The sequence below is a fragment of the Oryzias latipes genome, chromosome 15 (assembly GCF_002234675.1).
Source record: "Oryzias latipes chromosome 15, ASM223467v1".
In the NCBI taxonomy this organism is placed as follows: Eukaryota; Metazoa; Chordata; class Actinopteri; order Beloniformes; family Adrianichthyidae; genus Oryzias; species Oryzias latipes.
Window position 1 is genome coordinate 5,167,903 of NC_019873.2, and position 25,865 is coordinate 5,193,767.

A 25,865-nucleotide genomic window follows, 5' to 3' on the forward strand; every position below is an offset into this window, starting at 1 on the left:
TGGAATTATGTAAATGATTTTTTTTTTGGAAAGAGTCTATATATTTATTTGCTTTTATTGCTTTTTTCTGTTGTCATACATGACCTCAAACAAGAAAGATGCTTCATCATTATTTTATTATGATTATAAACTTACAAACTTGATCAATTAAATGATTGGAGAGAAAAAAAAAGTCATCTGTGGAACATTTGGATGCAGGTAGTGTTTTATTTGTGCTCTTCATCGACTCTGGAAAAAACAAAACATTTTTTAAAACACAAAAAATCGTCCTTTTCATACACACACAGACTGCAGCTGCTAAACATGCATGCACACACACGCTCACATTTTTCTGAATGCATTTAGGCTTCTACCTTCGGAGACTTAATAAATTGCTTCATTTTCATGTTTACAGCAACATCAGTCCATCATAATCATGTGTTTCACCTTCTAAATGCATATAATCATCATTATCAAATTTCTAGAAACCAACAGTAAACATAAAAGCAGCAGCCCGCCTCACATTTGTAAACAGTTTTAATAAACAGGAAATATTTTAGGAGCTGCTTTGGCTGCCATGTGGCTGTAACAAATATAGTTTCACAGTAACGACATGCTTTTGTCTTCAAACGTCAGCTTCAGCAAATCAACGGCAGCATTGAGGTGACCCATGTGGCACAACACCTTTCTGCATTAAAACAATCCGCTGGTTCGCATAATTGAGAGATGTGCAGAACGGACAGCGTAAACAGTTCAGTGCAGAAACGTCTGCGCAGCTGAATCGTGCAGGCAGCAGGCAAAGACTGAGGGGCTCCAGAAGCGGCCTGCAAATGGAAAACCCACCAGTTGGTTTCATCCATTCAGAACAACAAGCTTTTTGGCCCTTCCAATGTAGCACTTGAATGCCACTTCATTAAAAATGAACTGAAAGGTGGACATTTTAAAGGTTCAGAAATTTAATAGTATATGGAAAAATGTGAGAAAAAAGCCTGGTTAGCAGCAGCAATAACCAGACTCACATTTTAGGAAAGAACTTCAGTTCTTTTGGAAAAGTCTGAACTTTTGATGCTTCATGGTGTCCTTAAAGGTCAACAGGTCACAGCTGGAAAACATAGTGGAGCTTCCTCAGCTCCACCCCCCTCCTGTGTGAAATGGTACAGCAGGCCGAGTTCGTCCCTGAAGCTCTGCTGGCCCGTTAAACGCCGTAGCACTCCTCCCCGCTGCAGGCGGATGCCGTAAAGTTCACCTTCGGTCCGTCCGCTGCACAGGCCTCGCTCCACCAGCCAGTTGACCAAATCACTGCTCTGAAAAAGCTGTTGGGGTTGGGACATGGGGGGGCTTGGACTGGTATCGAGTTGGTGCTGACGGTTGGCGGGGTCGCTGAGTTGTTCAGGCCGCTGAGCGTCCGTGCTGTGGTTCTGGACTGGACCCTGTGGCTGCTCCTGGAGATCTGTGTGTGAGTGAGTGTGATGGGACGGGGAGAGTCCCGCTGCATCCTCCTGCTGCGGCCCCCCTTCAAACCTGCGGCAATCAGAGGAAGGATTCACCTGTCGGAGGGTTGACACTCTCCCCTGATCCACTAAAGAGGAGCAGTGAGAAGGCAGAGAGGCGAGCCGGGAGGAGCAGGTTGAGGAAAAGGACGGAAAGGAATCAGTCAGAAAAAGGAATTTGTTAGAAGAAAAGCACAGAGTCAAAGCTTATTCCTAAAGAGCCACTCGGATCATCTTGTGATCTGTTGTAAAAGGATTATGCTATTTTGGCCAAAATAAAAAAACCTGGGCTGTTTTCTCGGACAATATTTCTCCAGACCGGCAGGAGTTTATCAAAAATTAATTTCTGAGTTGTGGGTGGGACTTTTGGCACAGAGCAACCCCGCCCCCTCTTCCCGTCCCATTGCTGAGAGCTCTCTGGCTAGCTTACAACCCCTCACATCTGTAACCTAACATTGCCGGTGCAACAAAAATGGCGATGTCCATGGATCCCCATTTTCGTCTGAGTGGGTCTTTAGAGAAAGCAATGTGAAAGTTCACAGGTGAGAACAGATCGTGCCGATAGAAACCCAAACCAGTCACAGGTGAGTTTTCCCCAGACAGGTGAGGGGAGGAGCTTGTATCTACCTGCGCGTGAGCACGATGTCCTGCACACACTGGTCTTTGTGGTAGCGGACAAACTGGGTACAGGTGAGTCTGACCTCCTCAGGTACACCTGCTGGACTCAGATCCTCATCCTCCCTGCCACGCCACATGCTGAGCAGCCTGAGAAACACACAGTTACTCCACGTGTCAGCGCACAAATCATTGCAAAAGCTACGAGGCCAGTCTCACCTCTTCTTAAATGGCAAGAGGACGAGGTTTCTGTCCAGGCCAAAAATTCCAAAAGACAGGAAACCCTGGACCAGAAATACAGGAAATGCATACTAAGTCTGAGCTATAGTACGTGAACGCACACACAAACGCACAACGGATCACCTGTGCGTAGTTTGCCACGGCGCAGAAGAACTGCAGCTCCAGGTAAAGTCGTCCTGGATCCTCGTTGAACAACCACCACAGACAGCTGGACAGGTTCTGCAGACACATGAAGCAAACCCTGAAGGATCTGTACCTCATCAGTGCTACAGGCATGAGCTCCTTCTGTGGGACATGAAGTCACGTTCTCGCACAATCTGGACCAGTTTTGAAAGCAGCTGAAGATTTGTGACATTATAAACCACAAACAACACAAAAGCTCACTTTAAGGACAAAAAAGACACCGCTATTTACAGGAATTCCTCTACATCACGGGTGGGCAAAGTGCGGCCCGCGGGCTGGATCCGGCCCGCCTCCGGCCCACTGAACGATATCAGAGACCCATGTTTATTCTACAGTCTGAGCTCCAACCTGAAACCCTCTAAAATCTCAGAAAACAGTCTTTCCTTTCTACGTAGAAGTTCATCTTTCCCGGTTTAGCTCATTCTTTTAGAGCGATTTGCTACTTTTTTTAAACAGCACACCCTGTCCTGATTGGCTGGAGACCCTGTCAATCAATCTCTTCTGTGCCGTGTCTCCTGAACAGAAACGCGGAGCTCATGATATCTTTGTTTTCATTCCAAGATCCTGGACCTAATTTCTATTTTTGTTTGAGAATTTAGACAAGAGAAAAAGGTGAAAATGTTCATGTCTGTGTGAGAAAAGTGTAGAAAGTGTGCAGTGAGGAGTTTTACTGCCATAAACGTCTGTAATCAGACTCCGTGGATTTCACCGATCCCGGTTATTTTTAGAACATAACTCCTGCAATAAACGAGGAACTCCGTTCTGGTAAGAAGGTAACACAGATATATGCTTAGCTGCAGCAGAAGACAGAGAAATTTGCTTTTTTTTGCTTTTTCAGAATATTTCTTCCTGACTTGTTGTCTTTGAAAATCACAGAGAGAGTTATTATTTTTTATTTCATAAATCATGTTATTTATTTTATTAAAAGGATCATGAATTAATAAAGCTTTATTATATGGCTTTACAATAAAAGAAAGATAAAAGAAGTTTAAAGTTTTAAAGAAAAAGACTTCTTGTGGCCCTCACAAGAAAATGTCTGGATTTGCTGTTTTTCATTCTTACGATCATTCAAACACCACATGAACGCAGCATTTCTCTAAGTTTTACACAAAGCACAATTGGTGCAATTGGCTCTAAAATGAGAGCAAAAGTTTTAACCTAAAAACTCTAGAATGTTCCGTTTTAAAAAATAATTTCAATCCAAATGTTTTCATCCAGATTCCATGTTATTTCTTTCTCACTCCACTCATCTGCTCCTGGTCCGGCCCTTCTATCCAATTTTAGAACCCAATGTGGCCCGCGAGTCAAAACATTAGCCCACCCCTGCTCTATATAGAGGCTTTCTTTATTGTAGTTTGTGGAGGCATGAGCAGTTCTTTATCTGATACAGAGAAATGTCGCATAAAAACAACTTAAAAAAATGTAAAAATCTAAGATGGCGGTAATGTTTTTCAGAAAAATATATAAAGTAAAGGGTTTAACATAACAGACACCCGAATCCAGACTCTCATGAACACTGACATTCATGGAGGAAACACTGGAGCTGGAGATTTAGCCAGTTAAATAAATTGGATAAACTTTCAGCTAAACTAAAAAACTGTTCTTAAAAAAATCAACCCCTGAGGTAAATGGGAGGCTGTGCAGAGGTTTGAAAACTTCAAAAGAGAAAGAACAGGAGTGAATGAAGTTCTCAGTAATCATTTAGTCCAAATGCTGTTCTATGAAAAATGGCGTTTTTTGTTTTTTTCCAGTGACTAACTCACCGCCAGCAGGCAGACGTTGAGCAGCAGACAGAGCAGAACGTGCCTCACGGTCTGCCGTTCATCTGAGCTCTGAAGTCCAGGAGGAGGCAGATTCAGAGGCTGCTCTGATGCTGAAGAACTCTGCTCGTCGTGGAGCGCCCCCCTGTGGCCTGCAGTGGAACTCATAGTTACAAATCCGACTTCAAAACATTCATTCATTTTCTGGAACTACTGGCAACTATTTTATTAAAGGGATTTCGATTAACAATGTTATGATGAACTTTGAGCTATTTGAACATGATTTAGACAAAAAGCTGTATTTTTTTTGAGTGTCTGCCACCGCTGCATTCACAAACAACTGCATGCCAGGAGCAGGTTAAACTCCAGCTCCTATGCCGTCTGTGTCCGTCACCTGTGCTGTTTGCGTGCTCTCTCTGCGTGCTGGCTATCATGTCAGGCACCGTCTGAAGAGGAGAAACACTGTGGAGACCTGCACAGCAGTGAAGACGAGCATCTCATCAATACGTTACAATAACAGTTAAGATAAAACACAGTTTATATTGAAAACTGTTTATATAAAACTTTGAAAAAGAACACAAAAAATAAAGAATAAAAAATTAAATATGGACCAGAAATGCAGGTTAAAGTCAGTTTGACTTAGTTTGTCTTTTTACAGGTTTGGTTAAAGGTAAACATCTTTCTTCTTACAATAGGGTTTTATGTTTCTCATTGTTTTGGGAGCAGTTATAAGATGAACAGAGTCCAGTGTAAAACAAACAAAAATCAACGATTCTTTTCAAAAGTTTGGGGTCTCTAAGGACCAAAGGGCGTTGTAAAAACATAAAATCCCATTTTGATTCATTTCTAATTATAACTAGAATGAATGTTTAATTATTATTTGCATGAATACTTTATATTTTAATTGCAACAAAAAGGTACTTTATATTTAATAAGTTACAATTTTGAATGCATCTTTTCACGTAATTTGGCAAATAATTTGAAAAGTTTTAGAGAACTTCAGACAACTTTATGATGGCGACATACCTTTCAAAATAAGGGTTCTGTCTCTGGCCTGCAAACAACAACAGTGTGACATGCAAACAAATAACAGTAAACTAAGGTTAACATTTAATGTTAGGAGTTTTAAAAACACCTTTTAGCTAGACCCTTTTTGTTTTCTGATAGTTTTGTAAAGTATTTTAAAATCCTAAAAGAAGTTTATTGTGAAAGCAACAAAGTCCCAAAAAGTCCCAAAACAGATGTGGACAAAAACCTTCAGAAACCTGGATTGATGCTGCAGGCAGGTGAATTTAGATTTGTCTGACGTAACGAGTCATCCGCTCCACCAGGGGCCCTCGGCTCCTCGTTGATGACTGTCGCAGCAGCTCTGCTCAGAGCCTGATAGCCGCTTTGCGCCCGGCCTCCCTGGCTGAGGCCCATCAGAGACACCGCCCCGAGTGCCAGACTCACAGCAAGAACCACGGCAGAGGTGATGATCTGTGGACGCACACAGGCATAGGAACAAGACGCATTCTGGGAGTTAGACCTTCTGCGGCGGAAGAAGTTCGTTCCGACCTGAGCTCTGCCGTAGAAGAAGGCAGAGTCGATGGTGTTCGTCCTCTCTCCTAAGAGCAGCAGAATTCCAGCCATCAGGAAGGGAATTCTGCAAAAACACAAACGGAATTTGGATCAAAATTACTCAGACAAGAATTTTTAATTACTGCAAAAATTATTTATACACAATAAATAAAGAAACAAGTCGAATTTCCACTTTCTTGTTCTGGTTTGCGGTGTGGAAACGTACCCCCATCCCAAAACCATGAAGACCCCAGGTCGAAGTCTCAGCAGATCATCTCTGTTGGTCAGAGCCATGCAGAGAGGAATCAAACCTGGAAAAAAAAAACACAAATGGAAACCAAAAGAAACTGACACAGAGAGCTGAAACCCTCCCAAACCTGTCAGCGCACCTGTCCAAATGTACGTGCTGTACAGAGAGCCGTACAACAAGGTGAACGTGAGAATTTGGCCCAGTAGGACGTCTTCTTGTTTCACCAAGAAGTTCCACAAGATCATACCAATGCAGACCAGAAACTGCAGAGCAGAGGGCACAGCGCTGAGGCAGCCGTCCACGTGTCACGGAGGGACATGCCGCTTCACGCCGGCAAACAAGCACTGACCTGAGCCAGGAACAGGTTCAAGGCAAAGATGTGAGGGAGTCTGGTAAACTTTCTGCTGAGCAGCATCACGCCTATCGTCCAAACCTGAGGGCCAAACAGATGAAAGTTCTCCTCTGCCGTCCTCTCATGCTTCACACACATCCGTGAGGAACGGTTAAAAGATACGCCACCAGTGCCACCAGGCTGACGACGCTGCTGTTGAAGCTGACGTTTTCCAGCTCGGCCATCAGCGGGGCGGGGTCCATCAAAGGGATGGTCAACAACCAGGCAGACACGTACATGATGGGGGCGGACAAAAACGTGCTGATCACCATCCCAGACGTTACCTGAAGGACAAAGAATGTAAGAGTCAGGAAACAGCACTTTCATGTTATGTTTTGGTGGTTTCCCAAAGTTAAGCAGAAGAATGAGGCTCAACAGGAAATGAATAGTGAGGATGGCTGTTAGTAATTATCTCTGAGATGGACTGCTGACCTGGTTGACCCCACCATCACCTAAAGGCAGCTGGAACAGGTTCCACGTATCTTTGGCTGGTTTTACAATGAAGTAGAGGTTTAGTGTTGGAGTTTCTTTAGTTGTATACCATGGATACTGAATACTGGATTCTGATTGGCTGCAGGATCTCCATTCAAAAGTGATTAACAAAACCTCTTTGTCGTCCATAAAGTCTGGCATTATCCTGTATGTATTGACTTCCTTTATTTATTTACAAAATTTATCATTTTCCTCTGGGGAAGACTAAGGTTTTTTTTGGTTTAATTAAATTTTGTATCCTGATGTTCAGAGGAGGGGCAATGAGAACAGTGGCGCAAAAATGTAACGTAGGCGTCGCTTAGGGGCGCCGGCCAAAGGGGGCGCCATCCCAAAGTTGTAAAAATTATTTATAGTTCGTATTTTTTAATGTCACAGCTGTTTGTGCACATATATTTACATGATATGATCAGTAACAGAAGCCCATCGTGACTGATCAGGCGCCCCCGCCGCAGCCGCTCCTCCCTCACTCGGGTCTTTTACAGACAGCGCGCTCCAGCACGTGTCCGCGAGAACGCGCTGGAGCGCGCTCTGGCTGAGACGCTCTGTTGATTGTTTTTATTTAAAATTGTGTGATCATCTGATGACAGGATTAAATGGAAAGGCAAAAGTAAAAAAGAACCGGGGGGCTCAAAACAAAAAACGCAAAAGGGACAAAGATGTAGAATGAAGAAAAGTTTCTCTAAATGGTTGAGAGACAGCAGGTACGTTATAGCCGTGATAAAAACATTTAGGTTAAAGCTACTATAGTAGAATGGCCACAAAAGTGTCTTACAGCTGCACTGAGCAGGATTTACAGCATCAATAATCAGAAAGAGAGAAAAAAGGAGCTTGTTGGGCGCAGCGGTAGGGCGGTCGACCCATGATCGTAAGATTGCAAGTTCGATTCCCGCCTTGCACGCCCATGAGTCGAAGTGTCCTTGGGCAAGACACTGAACCCCACCTTGCCTCTGGTGGTAGGCGGGCGCCTGTGTTTGGCAGCGGAGCGGCCACCAGTGTGTGAATGTGTGAGTGAATGTGTGTGTGACTGAGTGAATGTGTCTGTGACTGTAAAGCGCTTTGTCCTTATAGGAAGAAAGGCGCTATATAAGTATACGCCATTTGTTTGTGCTGATTTTGTTTTAAATAATTTCTTTAACTAGATGTACCAAAACACTGAAAAGGTTTTATCCTTTGATTGAAAAAGCACTAAATGATGATAAAAGCTGCTCCTTTGGGCAGAAGGGAGAAGTATGTGTGATGGTGGGTTAGATGCTGTTTTTGTTTCTTTTTATATTGTTAAAAGTTTGGATAATTATTTTTTGTGAGTGACTATTTAGTTTGCAGCCTTTTGCTTTTAATATCACTTTGGCTGAACAACACTTTGGATTTTAGTTGAACATTTGGAGATTTTAAGGAAAAATAAAGAAATTCTATTACACCACTAGTGATATCCAACACAAATATAATTTAAAATAAAAAATGTCTCTATTTTACATATAGTTTAGGCACTGTATTCTTTTTAAGTCTTCCTAACACAAAGTTTATATCACACAGCTGTGAGGAGGGAGAGAAAGACGAGAAGAGAGAAAAAGTATCAGGACAGATGGAGGAAAGAAACAGGCTGGTCTGATGGTGGACGTTCAGGGCAAAGTCAGTCCATAACAAGTCCGGCATTTTTGAATAGTATTCTTAATTTAAAATAATGCATTAGCAAGATGTTTAATTTACTGTTTTTAAAACATGAAATAATTGTTGCTTGAAGAACAACACAGACAAGAGGAGAAGCAGACAGACATGAGGTTGGTGATGCTGATCTGATAGAAAAGAGAGCAGAGATGACTTCAGGTAGGAATAATTAAACTATTAAAGTCACAATAACCTAGAGGCGCTTTTTGGTTTAAACTTCTGCTGACCAACTGTTCACGTATTTTGGAAAAACAAGTGCAGACATACATGACAAGTCAGTCCCAACAGAGAAGAATGAGGAGAGAGGTTCAGATGATGATGATGATGATAGAGAGAAAGAGAGACGATCAGCTGATGATGAAGAGGGAGAAGAACAGAGAGGGGGGCTGGGGCAAGGCATCACTCTGAAGATTCCTCTGAATGGCCTTCACTTCACAAATTTGGAGAATCAATGAGTCAAAACACGGTTGAAAACGGGTCACAAAAATGTTCTGCTAGGTCGAACAATAAAAGTGTTGTGTGGGTGTTTAGATAGCTTTAGGAGGGGTGGATGGGCCGTTTTATTATGCGCATTTATACCTGTGTTTGTGTGTGTGTGTGTGTGTGGGGGGGGGGGTAATGTGGCCGCATACCCCTATGAAATGAGGTAGTTGTGCCCCTGAATGAGAAGATCAGTAAAAAGATGCAGAGGTCAGATCTTCCAGGAAAGATGCCTAAAGAGGAGGAGATGAGGGGAGGTTGGTGTGGGTGAGGAAAGGATTAGATGGAGGTGAAGGGAGAAGCTGAAAGGGAGAATGATGAAGTCGTCGTCTTTTTTTTCTTCCACAGTGTCTCTGTCGTCCTGCCATCTGCCTGCTTGGTCTCCACAGCGCTAAAACACCTTCATGAACTCACCACCTCTAATTCCATGTTGTAGTGTCCGGCGTAAATGGCCACACTTGGTGCAGTCGGGAAGGCTCCGTACAGAAAAGCAAAGTTGGACAAACTCGTGTGGTTGGCGCTCGTCTTGTTCGCTCCGACGTCCAGAATGTCCACCAGGTCTTTGCAGACCAGCGGCATCACCAGGCTGGGGAACGACATTGAGTGACAAAACAGAAATCCACAAACTCACATATTTTTACAAACTTTATTTGAGTTTTCTTTATCTTTTAGAATTTAGGATGGAAAATTCTTCCCCTGATGTGTGTTTTCTGACTGTGAAGTCCAGTTTTTACATTTTCAATGTAATTCTTAATCTCAATTTATATCAAAGGGTTGTTTAAACATTTTGATTTTGATATATTTTTTTGAACATCTGCCACATTTAGAAAGACTGGTGTTTAAAAAACTAGAACGGAAAGTTCAATTATTTTTTTATATTTCACAACTTTTAAAATAAATTCACTATTTTTTTATTTGTTATTAATAAAAGAACCAATTCCAACAGGTCTCAGCGTGGCAAAACAACTGAATCCCTAAAGAGTATGGTTCATTCCAGATCAATGATCATTTTTGAACATACAGTCTGATCGCTGCGACTTATTTTCCTTTACAGATCCACTCTAATCCTCTTTTGATCTATTCTGATAGCCTTTCCAGGGGTTTTCAATGTCTTGTTATTAGCCAAAAATGAAAAAAAAACTGTATAGTTTTCTGTGGCAAGAGTTTATCAGAAGTTTCTGTTGGCGCAAAGTAAGCCTCCCCCCCATTTCCCATCATTCCTTAGTTTCCATTCTCACCCTTACAGCCCCCACCTAAACATTACAGGGGGCAACATTACATGCTGAGCAATTTTGGAGCGATCCTACAGAGCCTGTGACCTGACATGGATGTAAAATACTAATTCATTCCTATGAAATAACTCTGACCTTTTACACACCCCGTATTTTCAACCACAAATAAACTTAAATGCTTCCGGTTACGTCTTTATTGAAAACAGGATAACTGGTTTAAAGCTATAATAAAATATATTTTGCCGTCGCATCATTGATGATTCCGATTGGCTTTATCGAGGTGATCGCTACGCCAGGCAGCTGGCCGGTAGATGGGAGCCGCTGTGGGATGGGGAAGCAGCCAGCTCGGGCCTCCTGAATCTTATCATATTTTTCTTATTTTCATTGAGACAATAATAAATAAATCCCCTAGTTTGATTCTAGTTTTTATTTTTCCCTTCTCGAACTAATGTGGGTCACGGAAATAGCAGCGAAAAGCGGCTTTTGCAGCAGGAGGGAGTGAACCTCACCGTACTGGAAGAGACTCTCTGACTGACATCCTCCATGTCTCCGTTCCATTGTAATGAGATATACACAGACAGAAATTTGAATATTACTATACCACAGGAACTAATATTACTCTGTGGGAACAAAATACTTTTTCTGTGGTGAAGAAATCCTAATTTGTGGAAACGATTTCACTTTTTTTTTTTTACCCAGCTGTCCAGTTTACATCCAGATTCCAGCTCAGACGAGGAAAACAAAGATGTTCAGGGATCTATTTGTCTGCAGGTGGATGCATCAGAATGAAGCGGAGCGGGGACTAAGCCCAGCGTATTTTCTACAACACAACTACAATCTTTTTCAACCAGCAATTTTTTTGTCTGCTCTCAAAAGGAAAGCGATTTAAAGCTGAATTTCTTTATGCATACCCTCCATCACCAGAAAAATACCACAGGAACATGTTAAAAACAACATTTACATAGGAGTGGGTCTTTAAGGAGTTTGTATTATTCAAGTGAAGAACTTACAGTTTGGCTGTGATCAGAAGGATCAAGGCCACTCCGGTATCTCTGGTTAGCTTCCTAAGCTGTCCGACCTGCCAGCCACACACACACACACACACACACACACACAAGATCAAATGGTTTTCTCTGTAAAGCATCTAAACACATTCAGCTGCGGCTCACCATCGTCAGGCCGAGGTAAAACAACGCCGCCCCACCGAAAGAATTGGCCAGACCGTCGATGAACTCTGACAAGACGGCGGGAATCCTCTGACCCAGAGCAAAGTGAGAGATGATTCCCACCATCACCATGAACACTATAGGGTTCTTCATAAGCTTCACAGACAAAAACACCAAGGGTTGCATTAAAGTTTTACACAAGTTCAAAAAAATAAAAATAAAAATAAAAAAAACCTCTGGCAAAGACACCTGTGTGCACCTGTAACACTACAACTCCCAGGATGAGCAGCCTGCTGCGCTGCGGCTGGAGGGTCTGCTTCCACCTCTGCACCTCACACAGAGCAAAACCGATGGGGTTCAGAAGCATGAGGGAGACTGGAGCCACCAGGTAGATGTACTGCAGGTACTCCGGATATGTGCTTCGATACAAAGCGTCAACTGCAGGAGTGGAGACAGACAGACAGACAGACGGGGAAATGTTCAGCACCTTTCTCCACTGACAACACCGACATGGAGCGTTTGCCTCACCTATAGGGTATCCTAAAGCAAAATCATTGCTCTGAGTGGCCAAGATGGCGTACAGCCCCGCCTTGCTGTACCTGCTGTCTGGACTGGCCACCATCAGTGTGAGCACACACACCAGCAGGAACACCGCCACCTGCACCCAGCGTGACATCACAGCGCCTCGTGAAGCGTCGATTCAGAACAGCTTCTGCTAGACGAACCGCGGATTTGACGAACCTTTGCAACCAGGACGCTCCAGAGGAACGCCCAGATGACGTCCCCAAAGTCCAGGAGCACCATGTTTTTAAAGAGCAGGGCGGGCAGAGCAAACTTGGACACAAAGTTCCCCAAACCTTTCGCCTGGCTCTCTGTGATGATGTCGGCCCTTAAAGAAGACACGTGTGAAGCATGGAAACAAAAGGAAAACACAACAGGCGACTGCATGGGTGAGCTGGACACAAGCACCTGCCAGCGACGTATCCGCACAGAATGATGCCGAAGCACTCCAGCAGAGCCGGGAAAAGCTTATCGATGGACATGTGGGGCGAGGCGGCAGGGTCTGACGGGCCGTCGTGGGAGATGTTCTTCCCATGGATCAACACATAGCTGCTGACGGTCTCCATGGCGATGGATCCAGGTGAGGAGAGGAGAGGAGAGGCAGCTATCTGCATGGGGACAAAGAGGATTCTGTTAACATGAACAAGAATGAAGTGAATGAAAAGGATAAAACATACAAATATTTAATTTGAGAGAGGGGGAATATTTTTCTGTTCCATTAAGATTTCTTTATTGCATCATCTGGAATGCCGACTGTTACTAAATTTCAGAATGTAAAAAGATACATACACATATGAGAGAGGCAAATAGCATCAGGATATGTTTTTGTTTAGTTTTTTTGTCACGCTGTCAGCTGACCGTTAACTCTAGCGCTGCGTGCTGAAAACAAACGGGAGGGCGCGGTAACCCCGGAAAGCGCCTCGTGAAGCTCCAGACATCCACTCCAAATCCTCACCTCTGCTCCTCAGACGATCCTCATTACGAAGCTAAACACAACAGAGCAGCTCTACCAGTCTGACGTGACCCTTTTCTTCTTCTCCGCTGCATTTAAGGCTCTTTCTGACAGCTGCTGAGACTGGAGACGCCCCGTGAGAGATTGACAGATGAAACATCCAATCACTGTCGAGGAAAACACCGACAGCCTTTTGTGATTGGTGGAATCACAACAGACGTCACAGTGAGACCACATTCCCATTCAGCCACTTTTTTATTTTATTTTATTTTTTTGCGTGAACAAAAAATAAGATTCCTCTTTCAAACAGTATCAATTTAAAAAAAATGATAATTACATTGATTGAAAAGAATTGATTTTAAGGCCTCACATGAATGAACAAAGGACATTTAAGGGATTACCACCGCTAGATGGCAGCAGCTACTTCCACATGTTTTGCCGAAGGTTGTTGCTTTCAAGACCCAATCCAATAAAAACTGCTTTTAACATGTTGTTGTAGCATTGTTCTTATGGAGAACATATGAGAGGAAAATGTGTTGTGATTTTATTTTTTTTCTTTTGAATCTGTACAGTCTCCTTGGGTATTCTGAAAGGCGCTTTTAAATAAAATGTATTATTATTATAAATTGAATCTTGAAGTTGCATTTTCTAAGTTTTTCTTCACTCAAATTGTTGTGAATCAGGAGCAGACGAAAAAATACTGTTTGAACAAAGATTCTATTTGTAAAATAGAAAATACGCTGGTGGGGCAAAAGCTTCCTGCTCTGCTCTATTCTGATACATTCACTTGCAGACAAATAGATCCATGTGTGTCATTGCTTTGCTCGTCTGAGCTGGACTCTGGATCAAGCTCCATTATTGCATGATTTTGTCTAAAAAGGCACAAAAAATGGAAAGACCACTGGGAACATTTTGAGAATACATTTAAAAAATGATCAGAGTGGGACTTTAATACAAAAAAGAATGAAATTGTTTGAGTTCAGTAAACATGGGAACGTTTAAACATGTAGAATTTTACATTTCTGGGAGTAAACAGAATTTTTTTTAGAGAATAAAATGTTGACTTTAATGTTTTGCCAGATCAAGACGATTCTTTTCTTAACAAATGTTATCTAAGTGTTCTACAAGTATACTTACAAAAATGAGGTAATATACTTTTAGTTTACTCTTTATATACTATATTGTAAACTTAAAATGTTCCAATTTAGTTTGAAGATGTATTCAGTTTGCATACACTATACGTGCAGTAGTCTGCAACCTTTGACAGTAAAAGACCAAGCTACCTATCCGTCCGTCCGTCCGTCCAGGAAGTGTGGAGTGAGCAAGGCCTCTTGATGTCAGCAGGAATGTAAAAACCTTTACACAGTTTCTTACTTAGGTGCATCTCAGCCATGAATTTCTAGACATAACTGATCTACAGTAAATCAACCAACAACCCCTACTTGTAAAATTATTATTATTGTATTTCTCATCAACCAGAGAGTCAGTATGGAGGGGTAAAAAAAGCCAAATGTGGCTACAGATCCTCAGGTTGAAGACTCCTGATTTATAGTTTATTTGCCACTTATACTCAAACGTGCTTCAAATGTATTTAAACATACTCAAGGGCACTAGCTTTTGCAAAGAGTAATTTTGAGCCACAGTCATGTTGACAAAAGAATAAAGAATTAATCATGCTTCAATTCATATGAAGACACTAAATCAGTCTGTTTATATGGAATTCATATGATCAGATGACTTCGACTTTACATAGAAAGTTTTCTTTCCAACAGTGAGATATTTTAAACAAATGTTTTTGTAGGAAAATATTGTAACGATCCGGCCGGACCGTCACTTTAGTGGGGTAGCGAAAGCCAACTGCTCATGAAGAGGTTTTAATGGAGAGCTGTCCGTGCCCCATACACCGCACGACCCCGGACAGTCTCAGGTTGCAAGAAACGTAGAGAGAGGCAATATTAGCTTTTAAGCAACAAGCTTGTTTATTTCAGCACACATACAGCCTAAACAGCATGGAGAGTCACTTCAGCTTCCAGCCCTCTGACTCAAGGTTTCACCCTTAAGCTCCCCACTTCCCATGAGCCTTTGGGGCTGAAGGCAGCGCTAACCCCCGGGTCGCTACACTGCCCCCACCTAAGAGGGTTAGTGTCCCAACAACCCTCACATAACTGCATAACTGAATAACACAACACAATTAGCAAAACACAGGAACACACTGGCTGGAGACTCCTTCGCACAATCCTGGGTTTCGACCGCCACCGTGTACAGTCCTCCTCTTAACTGGCTGGGTTAGCACATCTGTAACTGACACAGTTCCATGCCAGTATGTGCCCAGCCAGGAGAACCAGTCCCCGCCTCTGTGGAAGCACCACCATCAGGGTGCACGTCACCATGGGGGAGCAGACTCTCTCCAAGTGAAGAGCTGCACAACAGCAGCAGAAGGTCCCCAGGCATCCCAGGCGATCGTCTTCATCACTACGGCTGCTGTAGGGTCTGCTTCGTCAAACCCTCCTCCCCAAAGCGAAGCTCTGCTGTCCGGCTGACAGGTCTCGCAGCTCCGCAGGTGGGAGGTCCAGCAGTGTAGCGCCCTCTAATGCCAGGCCTGGGTGTGTGAGAAGTCCCCTTCGGCGTCTAGCCCTCATGGCCGGTCGCCAGGTTGACCTGAGCCAGGTGTGGTTCCAGTGTTGTTGAGCCATTGCGTCGTGAAGGTTCAGCTGGGCTGCGCACCGTCATCACAGTCTGGTCCAGATGGTCTAGCGCTGGCGTCGGGCAAGGCCAGGCTGCAGATGACGGTGGGTGCTCGATCCATCAGGGAGTTGATGTCGCCCTTTCTCCTCCCTTGTGCCGAACTGCCTCCAGAATGGCGTCAGTCCCCGCGGCGTAGCTCTCCATGGTGTGGCTCTCTGAAGTAGCAGGGGCAAAGGATCCCACTTCTGACACCAATGTAACGATCCAGGCGGACCGTCACTTTAGTGGGGTAACGAAAGCCAAATGTTAATGAAGAGGTTCTAATGGAGAGCTGTTCGTGCCCCATACACCGCACGACCCCGGACAGTCTCAGGTTGCAAGAAACGTAGAGAGAGGCAATATTAGCTTTTAAGCAACAAGCCTGTTTATTTCAGCACACATACAGCCCAAACAGCATGGAGAGTCACTTCAGCTTCCAGCCCCATGACTCAAGGTTTCACCCTTAAGCTCCCCACTTCCCATGAGCCTTTGGGGCTGAAGGCAGCGCTAACCCCCGGGTCGCTACAATATAACAATCATATTTCTTTTCTGCAGGGTCACAAATGGAATGGAAACAAAAGGTTCCACCTTTATTGTGCTTGTTGACATTATCTAGCAGCTGCCTCTGTTTCAGCGTTAACCCTTGTGCTATCCTAGGCACCTTAACATTGGGAGTTGGGTCATCTAGACCCACTAGACAGTGCTCTGAACCTTTTTTCTTCAATGATTTGTGATCCTCACTGGTGTCCATGGATAACATGAAATCTTTCCACCTTTATCCACCTTTGTCATGGTAGGGAGAACACGTCAATGTAAGGGTGGGGTCATCTAAGATAGCATAAGGATTAAACATGTTAGTGTGCAGCCCCTTTTGGAATTAGGGCATTCTTTTTTGTTTTGTTTCTTTAACCAGGAATGTGTTGCTGGAAGAGCCACAGTGTTGAAGCAGCCACCTTTTTCCTGCATGTTTGTTGTATTTAGGAAAACTTCCAAAACCGTCTTGAATCTAGTAAATGAAACATTTATGAGGATGATTTGTCGCAATGGAAAATCTCATTAAAATTTGAGTTTTTTTGCGATTCTCCACATTTTTCTTGGTTTGTAAGTTAGGTGCTCACATGCCTGCACACTCTGCACCGCTCCTCTTCCTCAGTGAGACACAGTTCTCTGTTTATTTCTCTGTCTGCCGTTCTGCTGATGACCTCCAGTCGAGCAGCTTTCGGTCACTGCAGCCCATCACTCATGATGCCACAGCTCCTGGAAGTTCACGGGTCAAACCCTGACCTCTGAAGGAAACCTGGGAGACAGACGCTGGCCCGGTTTGCCACACAAACACCACCCGATCAACGGCAGGCCAGCCAGAGCCAGGGGGCAACAGCCGTCACCAGAGGAGGGGCAGACCTGGAGCCCCAAACACAGGCTTTGACCTCTAGGTATTAAAAGGTAGATTTGCAATTGTTCAATGATTTTCTATGTGTGGTTTGCAATTAAATAACAAACAGATGTTTAGACAACACTTTATTGGGGAAAAATGTCATGGAGGCACTTCACATTCACATACACACAAAAACAAAATCTGCATCTTCTGCTTTAGTCTGTACACAAGAACCGATCCCTCTGCGCTTTCTGCATTCCTTTAACTCTCATGGAGGAAGAGCACCGCCTGCTTTTTGACCTCCAACCTGGGTCAAGTGGAGTTGTGCCTCCAGAGAGGCGGTCATGTTGAGGACACCTCCCACCGTCAATGTGAACTGGAAAGGCTCAGTGGCTTGAATTAGGAGGAGGCCGTCTTCCAGAGCAGCGTCAATTCAGAAGATCAGAGTGAATATGAAGATGAAGGGTAACGTTATGGGAGTTCCTGTCACCGGCCCACTTCTAATCTAGATGAACACTAAAGTTTTTAAAGACTGAATTTAGAATTAAAGTTCTAATTTTGCCACATGTAATGAAGTTCTGCTGACTGATCCTAAAGGATCTGGCTGCCCTGGTTTCCCAGAAGTCGCATGAATCAATTTGAAACAAGGAGGACAATCCTCAGATGTGTGAATTTTTGTCTTTTTAGCTTATTTGTGCAACGAAAACAGGGAATGAGAGACAGAAGTGAAGAAAATGGGCTATGAAACCGACAGAAAGGGTCTGTTCCGTTCTTCAGGAGTCCTTGCTCTCAAAGTAGGTCTGCTCGATCCGCCTGCAGAAGGACAGCAGGTTGCTGTAGCTCCTGACCCTCTCCAGCAGCTCTGTGTTGGTCAGCTGGGTGGTCAGTATGGTGAAGAGGTGACCAAACACGAGCGCGTCCAGTTCCGTTGGTCTGCGACACAAAAGAAAATGTTAGAAAAAAAAAAGAAAGCCCCAAAAAGTGACCATTCCTGAAAACGGGTCAGCACTTTTACAATTCCACTTTGAATTGTATTTTGGGGAGATTTTTTTTTTGTTAAAATAAAAGTTAGGATTTTGTTGTGATATTTAACCACAGGGGTGAGTAAAGAGCAAGCTGCAGATCACATGATCAGTCACCAAAATACCAGGTAGAATACCTACATTTTAAAGAAGTACGGTTGCGTCCCCAGCCTCTGAGACAGCGCCTGACAGCACTGACTCACATCCTCATAAACCTACAACAAACATCCGGAAAACACACAGGGAAACAAGCAAAGTCCTGCTGTGAGACCGTTTAAGACAAGGAAGAGTCATTGTGTAGATAATTGAATAATAATAGTGATGGAATTGTGTACAAAACACAAGGAAGACACATTTCAATTAAAAATGGAAACATAAAAATAGAAGGAAAAAAAACGCAAATAAATTTGTTCAGGTCTTAGATTGAGGCCTTAGAGTCTCCCTCTGATCACCTGCCAGCTCAGACAAGGAAAACAAAGACGTCTCTGAATCTATTCGTCTACAGGTTGACGTATCAGAATAGTGCGGCGCAGGGAGATTTTTTTTTGTCTGTTCCTGAGTCACAATGGTCTGAGTATAGAAATACCGAGACATGCAATTTTAAGCTGAATTTCCTTAATATAGCTCCTCCATCATCAGGCAAATGGCACAAGACCGTGTTAAAAACACAATTTTAATGGGAGTGGGTCTTTGAGGAGCAGAGGGGGACCTTATGCAGAGAGACTGGGGACTGGAGCTAAAGTTTGGGGATAAACATTTGATTATTTGGGGGGAGTTTAGGGGAAAAAAACATTGTGTTAGGAAGGAAAGCAGCCTTTCAGCTCATTGTTTTGCAGTGGAGAAATGCAGGACAACCGCTGCTCGTTGTGGAGTTGATGCTAACCTGGTCGACCGTTTTCCCTCCCCAGCCGACGGCGTTCATCTTCCTGCGCACCTCCCACTGCTTCTGATAAGCCAGGATCAAATTGAGAGGCCAGGAGTACGGCGTGCCGTATCTGTGACGAGTGATCTACAAAAAGTCCAGACGTGCCACCATGAGAGCGGGACCAGGCCAGAGACACAGATGCAGACAGGAGGAACCCACCTGAGAGACCGTGGTTTCATCGCACCACTGGATGAACAGCTGTGGGGGACAGACAGACAGGCTTCATGAAGATGACATGGACGGGAGCTCTGTTCTGAGTGTGTGTGTGTGTGTGTGTGTGCACCTCAGCAGTGAGCAGCATGTTGTTGACCAGCTCCATGTACGCTTTCATCTCGGCTCTCTGCACATCGTCCAAGCCGTCGCTCAGCGAGTGACCCTGACGACCACAATCAGAAGAACATCCAGTCATTTACCTCACCTCCTCTGCTTCTCCACACATTGATAACCTTTCACTAACGGAAAGCATCGGTGTCACATGAAAACTCTTCCCAGGAGTTTGTAGCATTTTAGAAAGATACTTCCAAATGTTGTGCCTTCAGTTCTGTAGTTTAGTGTCACTTGGAGCACAATCCCATAAAAAATTATTTGTTTTTTTACACACCAGAACTTGTAAAAAAAAAAACTAGTAATGAAGATAAAATGGTCACAATTACAGGCAAAAAAAAAATCCTTGGTTATAAACTGAATATTGAAAAGATAATTCTAAGAATACCATTTTAAAATGTTGATTTTTATTCCAAATGACCTTCTTTTTCTTTCTCTTTCGGCTTTTCCCATCAGGGGTCGCCACAGCGAATCATCCTTTTCCACCTCACTCTATCATGAACATCTTCTACCCTAACATTAGCCAACTTCATGTCCTCTGTTAAGACATCCATGTATCTCCTCTTTGGCCGTCCTCTTGCCCTCCTGCCAGGCAGCTCCATCTCCAACATCCTTCTACCAATATATCCACTGTCCCTCCTCTGAACATGTCCAAACCATCTCAGTCTGGCTTCTCTGACTTTGTCGCTAACACAGGCAACATGAGCCGTCCCTCTGATGTACTCGTTCCTTATCCTGTCTAACCTGGTCACTCCTAAAGAGAACCTCAACATCTTCATCTCTGCTACCTCCATCTCAGCCTCTTGTCTCTGTCTCACTGCTACCGTCTCTAACCCATAGAGCAGAGCTGGTCTCACCACTGTCTTGTACACCTTTCCTTTGAGTCTTGCTGGCACTCTTCTGTCACACAACACTCCTGACACTTTCCTCCAACCGCTCCAACCTGCCTGCACTCGCCTCTTCACCTCTTTTCCACACTCCCCATCACACTGAACTGTTGACCCCAAGTACTTAAACTCCTGCACCTTCTTCACCTCAGCCCCCTGTAACCTAACGCTTCTACCTTGATCCCTCTCGTTCAGACACATGTATTCTGTCTTACTATGACTGACCTTCATGCCTCTTCTTTCCAGAGCAAACCTCCACCTCTCTAGCTGTTCCTCCACCTGCTCTCTACTCTCACTGCAAATTACAATGTCATCTGCAAACATCATTGTCCAGGGAGATTCCTGTCTTACCTCGTCTGTCAGCCTGTCCATCAGCATAGCAAACAAAAAAGGACTCAAAGCTGATCCTTGGTGTAGTCCCACCTCCACCTTGAACTCCTCTGTCTGACCTACAGCACATCTCACCACCGTCATACTTCTCTCATACATGTCCTGAACTACTCTGACATACTTCTCTGCCACTCCAGACAATCTCATACAGTACCACAGCTCCTCCCTCGGCACCCTGTCATACGCCTTCTCTAAATCTACGAACACACAATGCAGCTCCTTCTGACCATCTCTGTACTTTTCCATCAACATTCTCAAAGCAAAAATGGCATCAGTGGTGCTCTTACGGGGCATGAAACCATACTGCTGCTCACAGATCTCCACCTTCTTCCTAAGCCTGGCTTCCACTACTCTTTCCCACAGCTTCATTGTGTGGCTCATCAACTTTATTCCTCTATAGTTGCTGCAGTTCTGCGTGTCACCCTTGTTCTTAAAGATCGGAACCAGAACGCTTCTCCTCCATTCCTCAGGCATCTTCTCACTCTCTAAAATCCTATTGAACAACCTTGTTAGAAATCCACTGCTGTCTCTCCTAGGCACTTCCATACCTCCACAGGTACGTCATCAGGACCAACGGCCTTTCCGCTCTTCATCCTTTTCAGAGCCTTCCTAACCTCATCCTTTCCAATCTCTGCTACTTCCTGCTCCACAACAACCACATCTTCCTCCCTTCTTTCCCTGTCATTTTCCACGTTCATCAGCTCCTCAAAATACTCCTTCCATCTTTTTTGTACACTCTCCTGGGTTGTTAGCACCTTTCCACCTCTGTCCTTAATCACCCTTATCTGTTGCACGTCCTTCCCATCTCTGTCTCTCTGTCTGGCTAGCCTGAACAAGTCCTTTTCTCCTTCCTTTGTGTCTAACCTGTCATATAGCTCATCGTAAGCTTTCTGTTTGGCCTTTGCCACCTCTCTCTTCACTCTACGCTGCGCTTCCTTGTACTCCTGTCTACCTTCCTCAGTCCTTTCTACATCCCACTTCTTTTTAGCCAACCTCTTCCTCTGGACGCATTCCTGTACTTCCTCATTCCACCACCAAGTCTCTTTACCGTCTTTCCTCTTTCCAGATGACACACCAAGCACCTTCCTACCTGTTTCCCTGATAATCTCTGCTGTAGTTTCCCAGTCATCTGGAAGCTCATCCTGACCACCCAGGACCTGTCTCAACTTCTGCCTAAATTCCTCACAAGTTTCTTCATTCTGTAGCTTCCACCACTTGGTCTTCTTTTCTGTTTTCCCTCTCTTCTTCTTCCTGACCTCCAGAGTCATCTTACACACCACCATGCGGTGCTGTCTGGCTACACTCTCTCCTACCACCACTTTGCAGTCAATAACCTCTCTCAAATGACCTCGTCTGCATAGGATGTAGTCCACCTGAGTACTCCTACCTCCACTTCTGTATGTCACTCTATGTTCCTCTCTCTTCTGGAAGTAAGTGTTGACTACAGCCATTTTCCATATTCCAAATGACCAATTTTTGGAAAAAAAAAGAGACTAGAAAAACTAAAAAGCACCAAAGTGAATTACCCTAAACATAGTCAATTGTAAGCTTAGTGCTATGATCGCTTAAAAGTATAGGAAAGATTTGAGGAAATTGTTAAATGTATCATTAAAAAACCGAGTTGAAATGATGTGTGAGCTGTGAAAACATTTAAAAAAAAGTTGAATAAAAGAAACGGAAAAGCCAAATTCAATGATTCATAAACCAAAAGAGTAAAAAAAAGAAATCAAATAGGTTTTTAAAAACACAAAGTGTTGATAAAAAGAAGACACCTGAAGATAAAATATAACAGAAAAATTCAACACCATAAAAAAATGCAACCCAAATAATGGCAGAATTTTAATTAAATAACAAAATGTATGAATGCGTATTTATTTAATTTAACTTGCAGAAAGACATTAAGATGTAAAATAAAAATAAAAAACAATTGTTATTGAAGTCATAAAAAATGTAAATAAAAACTGACGTATTTACTTTAGTGAGTGTGTGAATATCTGAATCTTATCTGTGGGTTAATAATAATTATTAGTGTGGGTTAGTAAAGTAATTAACTGACTACTGTTCCTTTAAACAAAATGTCATGACACCGAAATAAATGAACAAAACATTAAAAAAAAAAAAACTAGAAGAATCAAGCAGCATTAAGAATGTAAAGAAATAAGAAAAAATGAAATGAAAATGCATGTTAATAATTTTCTGCTCCACCTACTGTGGAAACTAAGGAATATGTTGGAGCCAAAGTATAAATCCCCTTCAAAATGAAACACTGACATTAAGCTGCAGTTGACCTCACAGCCCAAGTTTGAAAGTTCTGTGTAAAATGTAAAAACCAATTCCTGCTGGGTTCTGTGTGGAGTTAGCATGTTCTGCCCGTGCACGCGTGGGTTTTTCCTGGGGACTTCGCTTTCCTCCCACTCTCCTAAAAACATGCTTCACAGGTTCACTGATCAGTCTAAATTGCCCCTATGGGTGTGTGTGTGAGTGTGTGAGTGTGTGTGTATGTGTGTGTGTGTGGTTGTGTTGCCCGCCTTCACACAACCGTAGTTGAACTGGGCTCCGGCAGCACTGTGACCCTGAAAGGGATTCAGTGGCGCCAGTAAATAGATGGATCCATTCATTCCGTTTCTTCCATCTTCTAAACCCGTTTAATCCCTTTCGGGGTCACAGGGCTGCTGGAGCCTATCCCGGCCACTTGTGGGTGAAGGCGGGGGACACCTGGACAGGTCGCCAGTCTGTCGCAGGGTCACATTCACACACCCAGACTCACATTCACACCTGGGGACAATTTAGAGTAACCTATGAACCTATGAAGCAGGTGGGAGGAAGCCAGAGTCCCCGGAGAAAACCCACGCATGCACGGGGAGAACATGCAAGAGCGCTAACCACTGCACCTCCATCACATTCTTATTTATTATCTAATAAATTAATTAGTTAATAGCTTAAACAGACTTGATATATCTATGGATTTTATTTAGTTTTGTATCTTTTTCATTTGTTTTTATTGCTAAAAGTGTTTGAAACAAACCAAATCATTAAAAAATGAATCAAGAATCAAGTATGAAACAGCAGAAGTTGTGTTGATTGATTCACCTTAGCTTTGCTAAACTGCACAATCGGCCCAAGTTCTGACACAACCTGGTTCCCCACATGAATAAAAGGTATTTTACCTAAAGGAAGAGCAAACACAGAGTTTATCCCTTCAGCTCTCACCGTACGTTAACATCAGTTACGTTCTCCAAAGATCAGACAACAACAAGCGTGTACTGACCAGAAGGGGACATGTATTCAGCGTTTGGCCTGCAGACCACCTGCACTGGAAGCCCACACATCCGGAGGTAAGTCTGCAGATGATACAAAGAACAGCTGGAGGAAAAAAAGCTGCAACCTTCATTCATTCATTCATAAAATGTCTGAGATGTGGTGAAAATATCTGAGTGTAGAAGATATATGATGCATTTACTGTAAATTTGAAGAAAAAAAACACCAAAACATTTATTTCATTTTCTGGATTCCAAGCAGGAAAGTAAAAAAAAGGTTCATTTCATTGCAATAAGTTTCAAAGATGACTTACCTGAACTGCCAGAGAGGAGGCGGAGTCTGACAGCAAAATCTGATCCTCTGTGAGGAAAAAACAGGAACAAATGTAAAGCTGGCAAACATGCAGACAGACAGTTCAGGGCGTTTCAACCCCTCACCCTTCAGTGGCTGGTACAAGGTGGCATTTTCAGGCCAGGGTTCAGCAGCTGTCAACGACAAACACAAGAGCACGCGCTCATTAACTCGTATCATTTATTATTCTTTGATGTTGACATCTTTGTGAGAACTATAAGAAGTCATTCAATAGTCAGCTGACATCTCTGTCACTGTACTGTGTCGTCCTGGACACACTTCGGGATATTTGAACGAGGTGAAAATCAAACACGGGTGTGTTTTCATCCCTCTGGTCAGGTGAACTACTAACTTTAGCCGCTAACCGGCTAAAAAGAAGCAGCTAAATAAACAGCATAGAATCAGAAAAGGCAGAACGTAAACATTACCCGCCATCTGCGACACGAAGGCCTCTGCAGCAAGAGACATGACGAGCAGATTAGCTCTTTAATTCAACTTCCACGGAAACGGGCCGGTTCAGAGGCGTTTCATGTCACATTAAGGACAAATGTTGATGTGCAGTCATGGAGCAGTCCGCCGTCAATAGTCATCCCCCCAGAAAAAGTGCTCTCTACATATGTGGTTCCGCATACTCCCCAACCATCAAATCAGAGAATCTTTTAACGAAACGTCCTTTCCCTACATCTCAAATCCAAATGATTTTAACCAGTATTTTAATAATTCAGAAAAAAAAACAATTACGAACTAAATATTCAAAACTTCCCATTCCTCCAAGGAAGTCCATTTAAAAGCTTTTCAGGTATTTACCCTTCCAAGGAATTGCATGGAAAACGGTTTGGATTTCCTAAAAATTGTTGTTCTTTTTTTATAATGATGACATTGAAACGACTTTGAATGTTTTCACTCTAACATGTTTTGGGATAATATACATTATTGGCTTTCCCCCAAGATTCCATGTTTAGCAGACTTTTCTATTAAGGATATAATTTTTGGGTTTATTTTAGAAAACAAAAACAGATTTTATTTTAAATGATATAATTATTTTTGAGTAGATTCTATATGCAATCAAAATCAAACCATATTTTTTTACATTTCATAAATAATTCTGCTCTTTTTTTTCTTCCGTAAACTTCATGGAAAATAAACTTGCTATGGAACTTCAAAATATCATATGTAACTTGCAGCTTTTTGATAACCCCTAAGTTAATGATGAATATAATGCCCATGTAACCCCTTTATTTTATTTTGTTTTAATCTTTTCTATTTAAGTTTGTATTTTTCTGTATTATTGTATTTTTTTTATTTAACTTTTTTAATGTTGTTTACATTTTTCTATACTTGTTGTGATTGTAACTTGTTGAATTCTTTTTACAACGGCCACAATACTCTAAACCTTAATTGTTTTTCAATTAAAAAAAATGTGGTTCCGCATTCGCAACGCGCAAAAGCAATAAGCCAGTTAAAAAGAGGTATGTGGCCACTAAACCATTCATTTATGACACAGCTTTTAAACATTTACAATATTTGAATCACACCACTTCTGACAGCAGCAGATACAAGCTCCTTTCAAAATAAAATGCACCCTGTATCAAA

At 42.9% G+C, this 25,865-nt stretch overlaps 2 protein-coding genes across 4 annotated transcripts; both read right to left on the reverse strand.

Annotated features, from left to right (window-relative positions):
* Positions 1 to 187: 187 nt before the first annotated feature.
* LOC101175018 (integral membrane protein GPR155) lies at positions 188 to 13,174 on the reverse strand. 3 transcript variants are annotated; one of them, XM_011484075.3, is made up of 20 exons: positions 13,020 to 13,173; positions 12,473 to 12,672; positions 12,245 to 12,392; positions 12,032 to 12,161; positions 11,763 to 11,941; positions 11,507 to 11,659; positions 11,348 to 11,415; positions 9,520 to 9,691; positions 6,597 to 6,752; positions 6,427 to 6,510; positions 6,217 to 6,340; positions 6,054 to 6,138; positions 5,825 to 5,912; positions 5,533 to 5,746; positions 4,662 to 4,739; positions 4,271 to 4,419; positions 2,448 to 2,543; positions 2,304 to 2,368; positions 2,097 to 2,234; positions 188 to 1,500 (listed from the first exon to the last, which is right to left on the reverse strand). In XM_011484075.3, exons 2-20 carry the CDS (start codon positions 12,628 to 12,630, stop codon positions 1,068 to 1,070), a joined length of 2,718 nt encoding a protein of 905 aa, XP_011482377.1. In that variant the 5' UTR covers positions 12,631 to 12,672; positions 13,020 to 13,173; the 3' UTR covers positions 188 to 1,067. The 3 variants fall into 3 exon arrangements, with proteins under 3 accessions (XP_011482377.1, XP_020564946.1, XP_020564947.1); XM_020709287.2 differs by lacking the exon at positions 13,020 to 13,173 and adding an exon at positions 12,923 to 12,999; XM_020709288.2 differs by having other exon boundaries at positions 1,382 to 1,558; positions 13,020 to 13,174.
* A 4,069-nt stretch (positions 13,175 to 17,243) lies between these two features.
* Positions 17,244 to 24,860, reverse strand: mtx2 (metaxin 2). Its single transcript, XM_004076920.4, has 10 exons — positions 24,701 to 24,860; positions 24,359 to 24,406; positions 24,235 to 24,281; positions 23,932 to 24,004; positions 23,754 to 23,830; positions 19,346 to 19,438; positions 19,222 to 19,260; positions 19,021 to 19,146; positions 18,279 to 18,352; positions 17,244 to 18,048 (listed from the first exon to the last, which is right to left on the reverse strand). Exons 1-10 carry the CDS (start codon positions 24,738 to 24,740, stop codon positions 17,889 to 17,891), a joined length of 777 nt encoding a protein of 258 aa, XP_004076968.1. The 5' UTR covers positions 24,741 to 24,860; the 3' UTR covers positions 17,244 to 17,888.
* Positions 24,861 to 25,865: the final 1,005 nt, after the last annotated feature.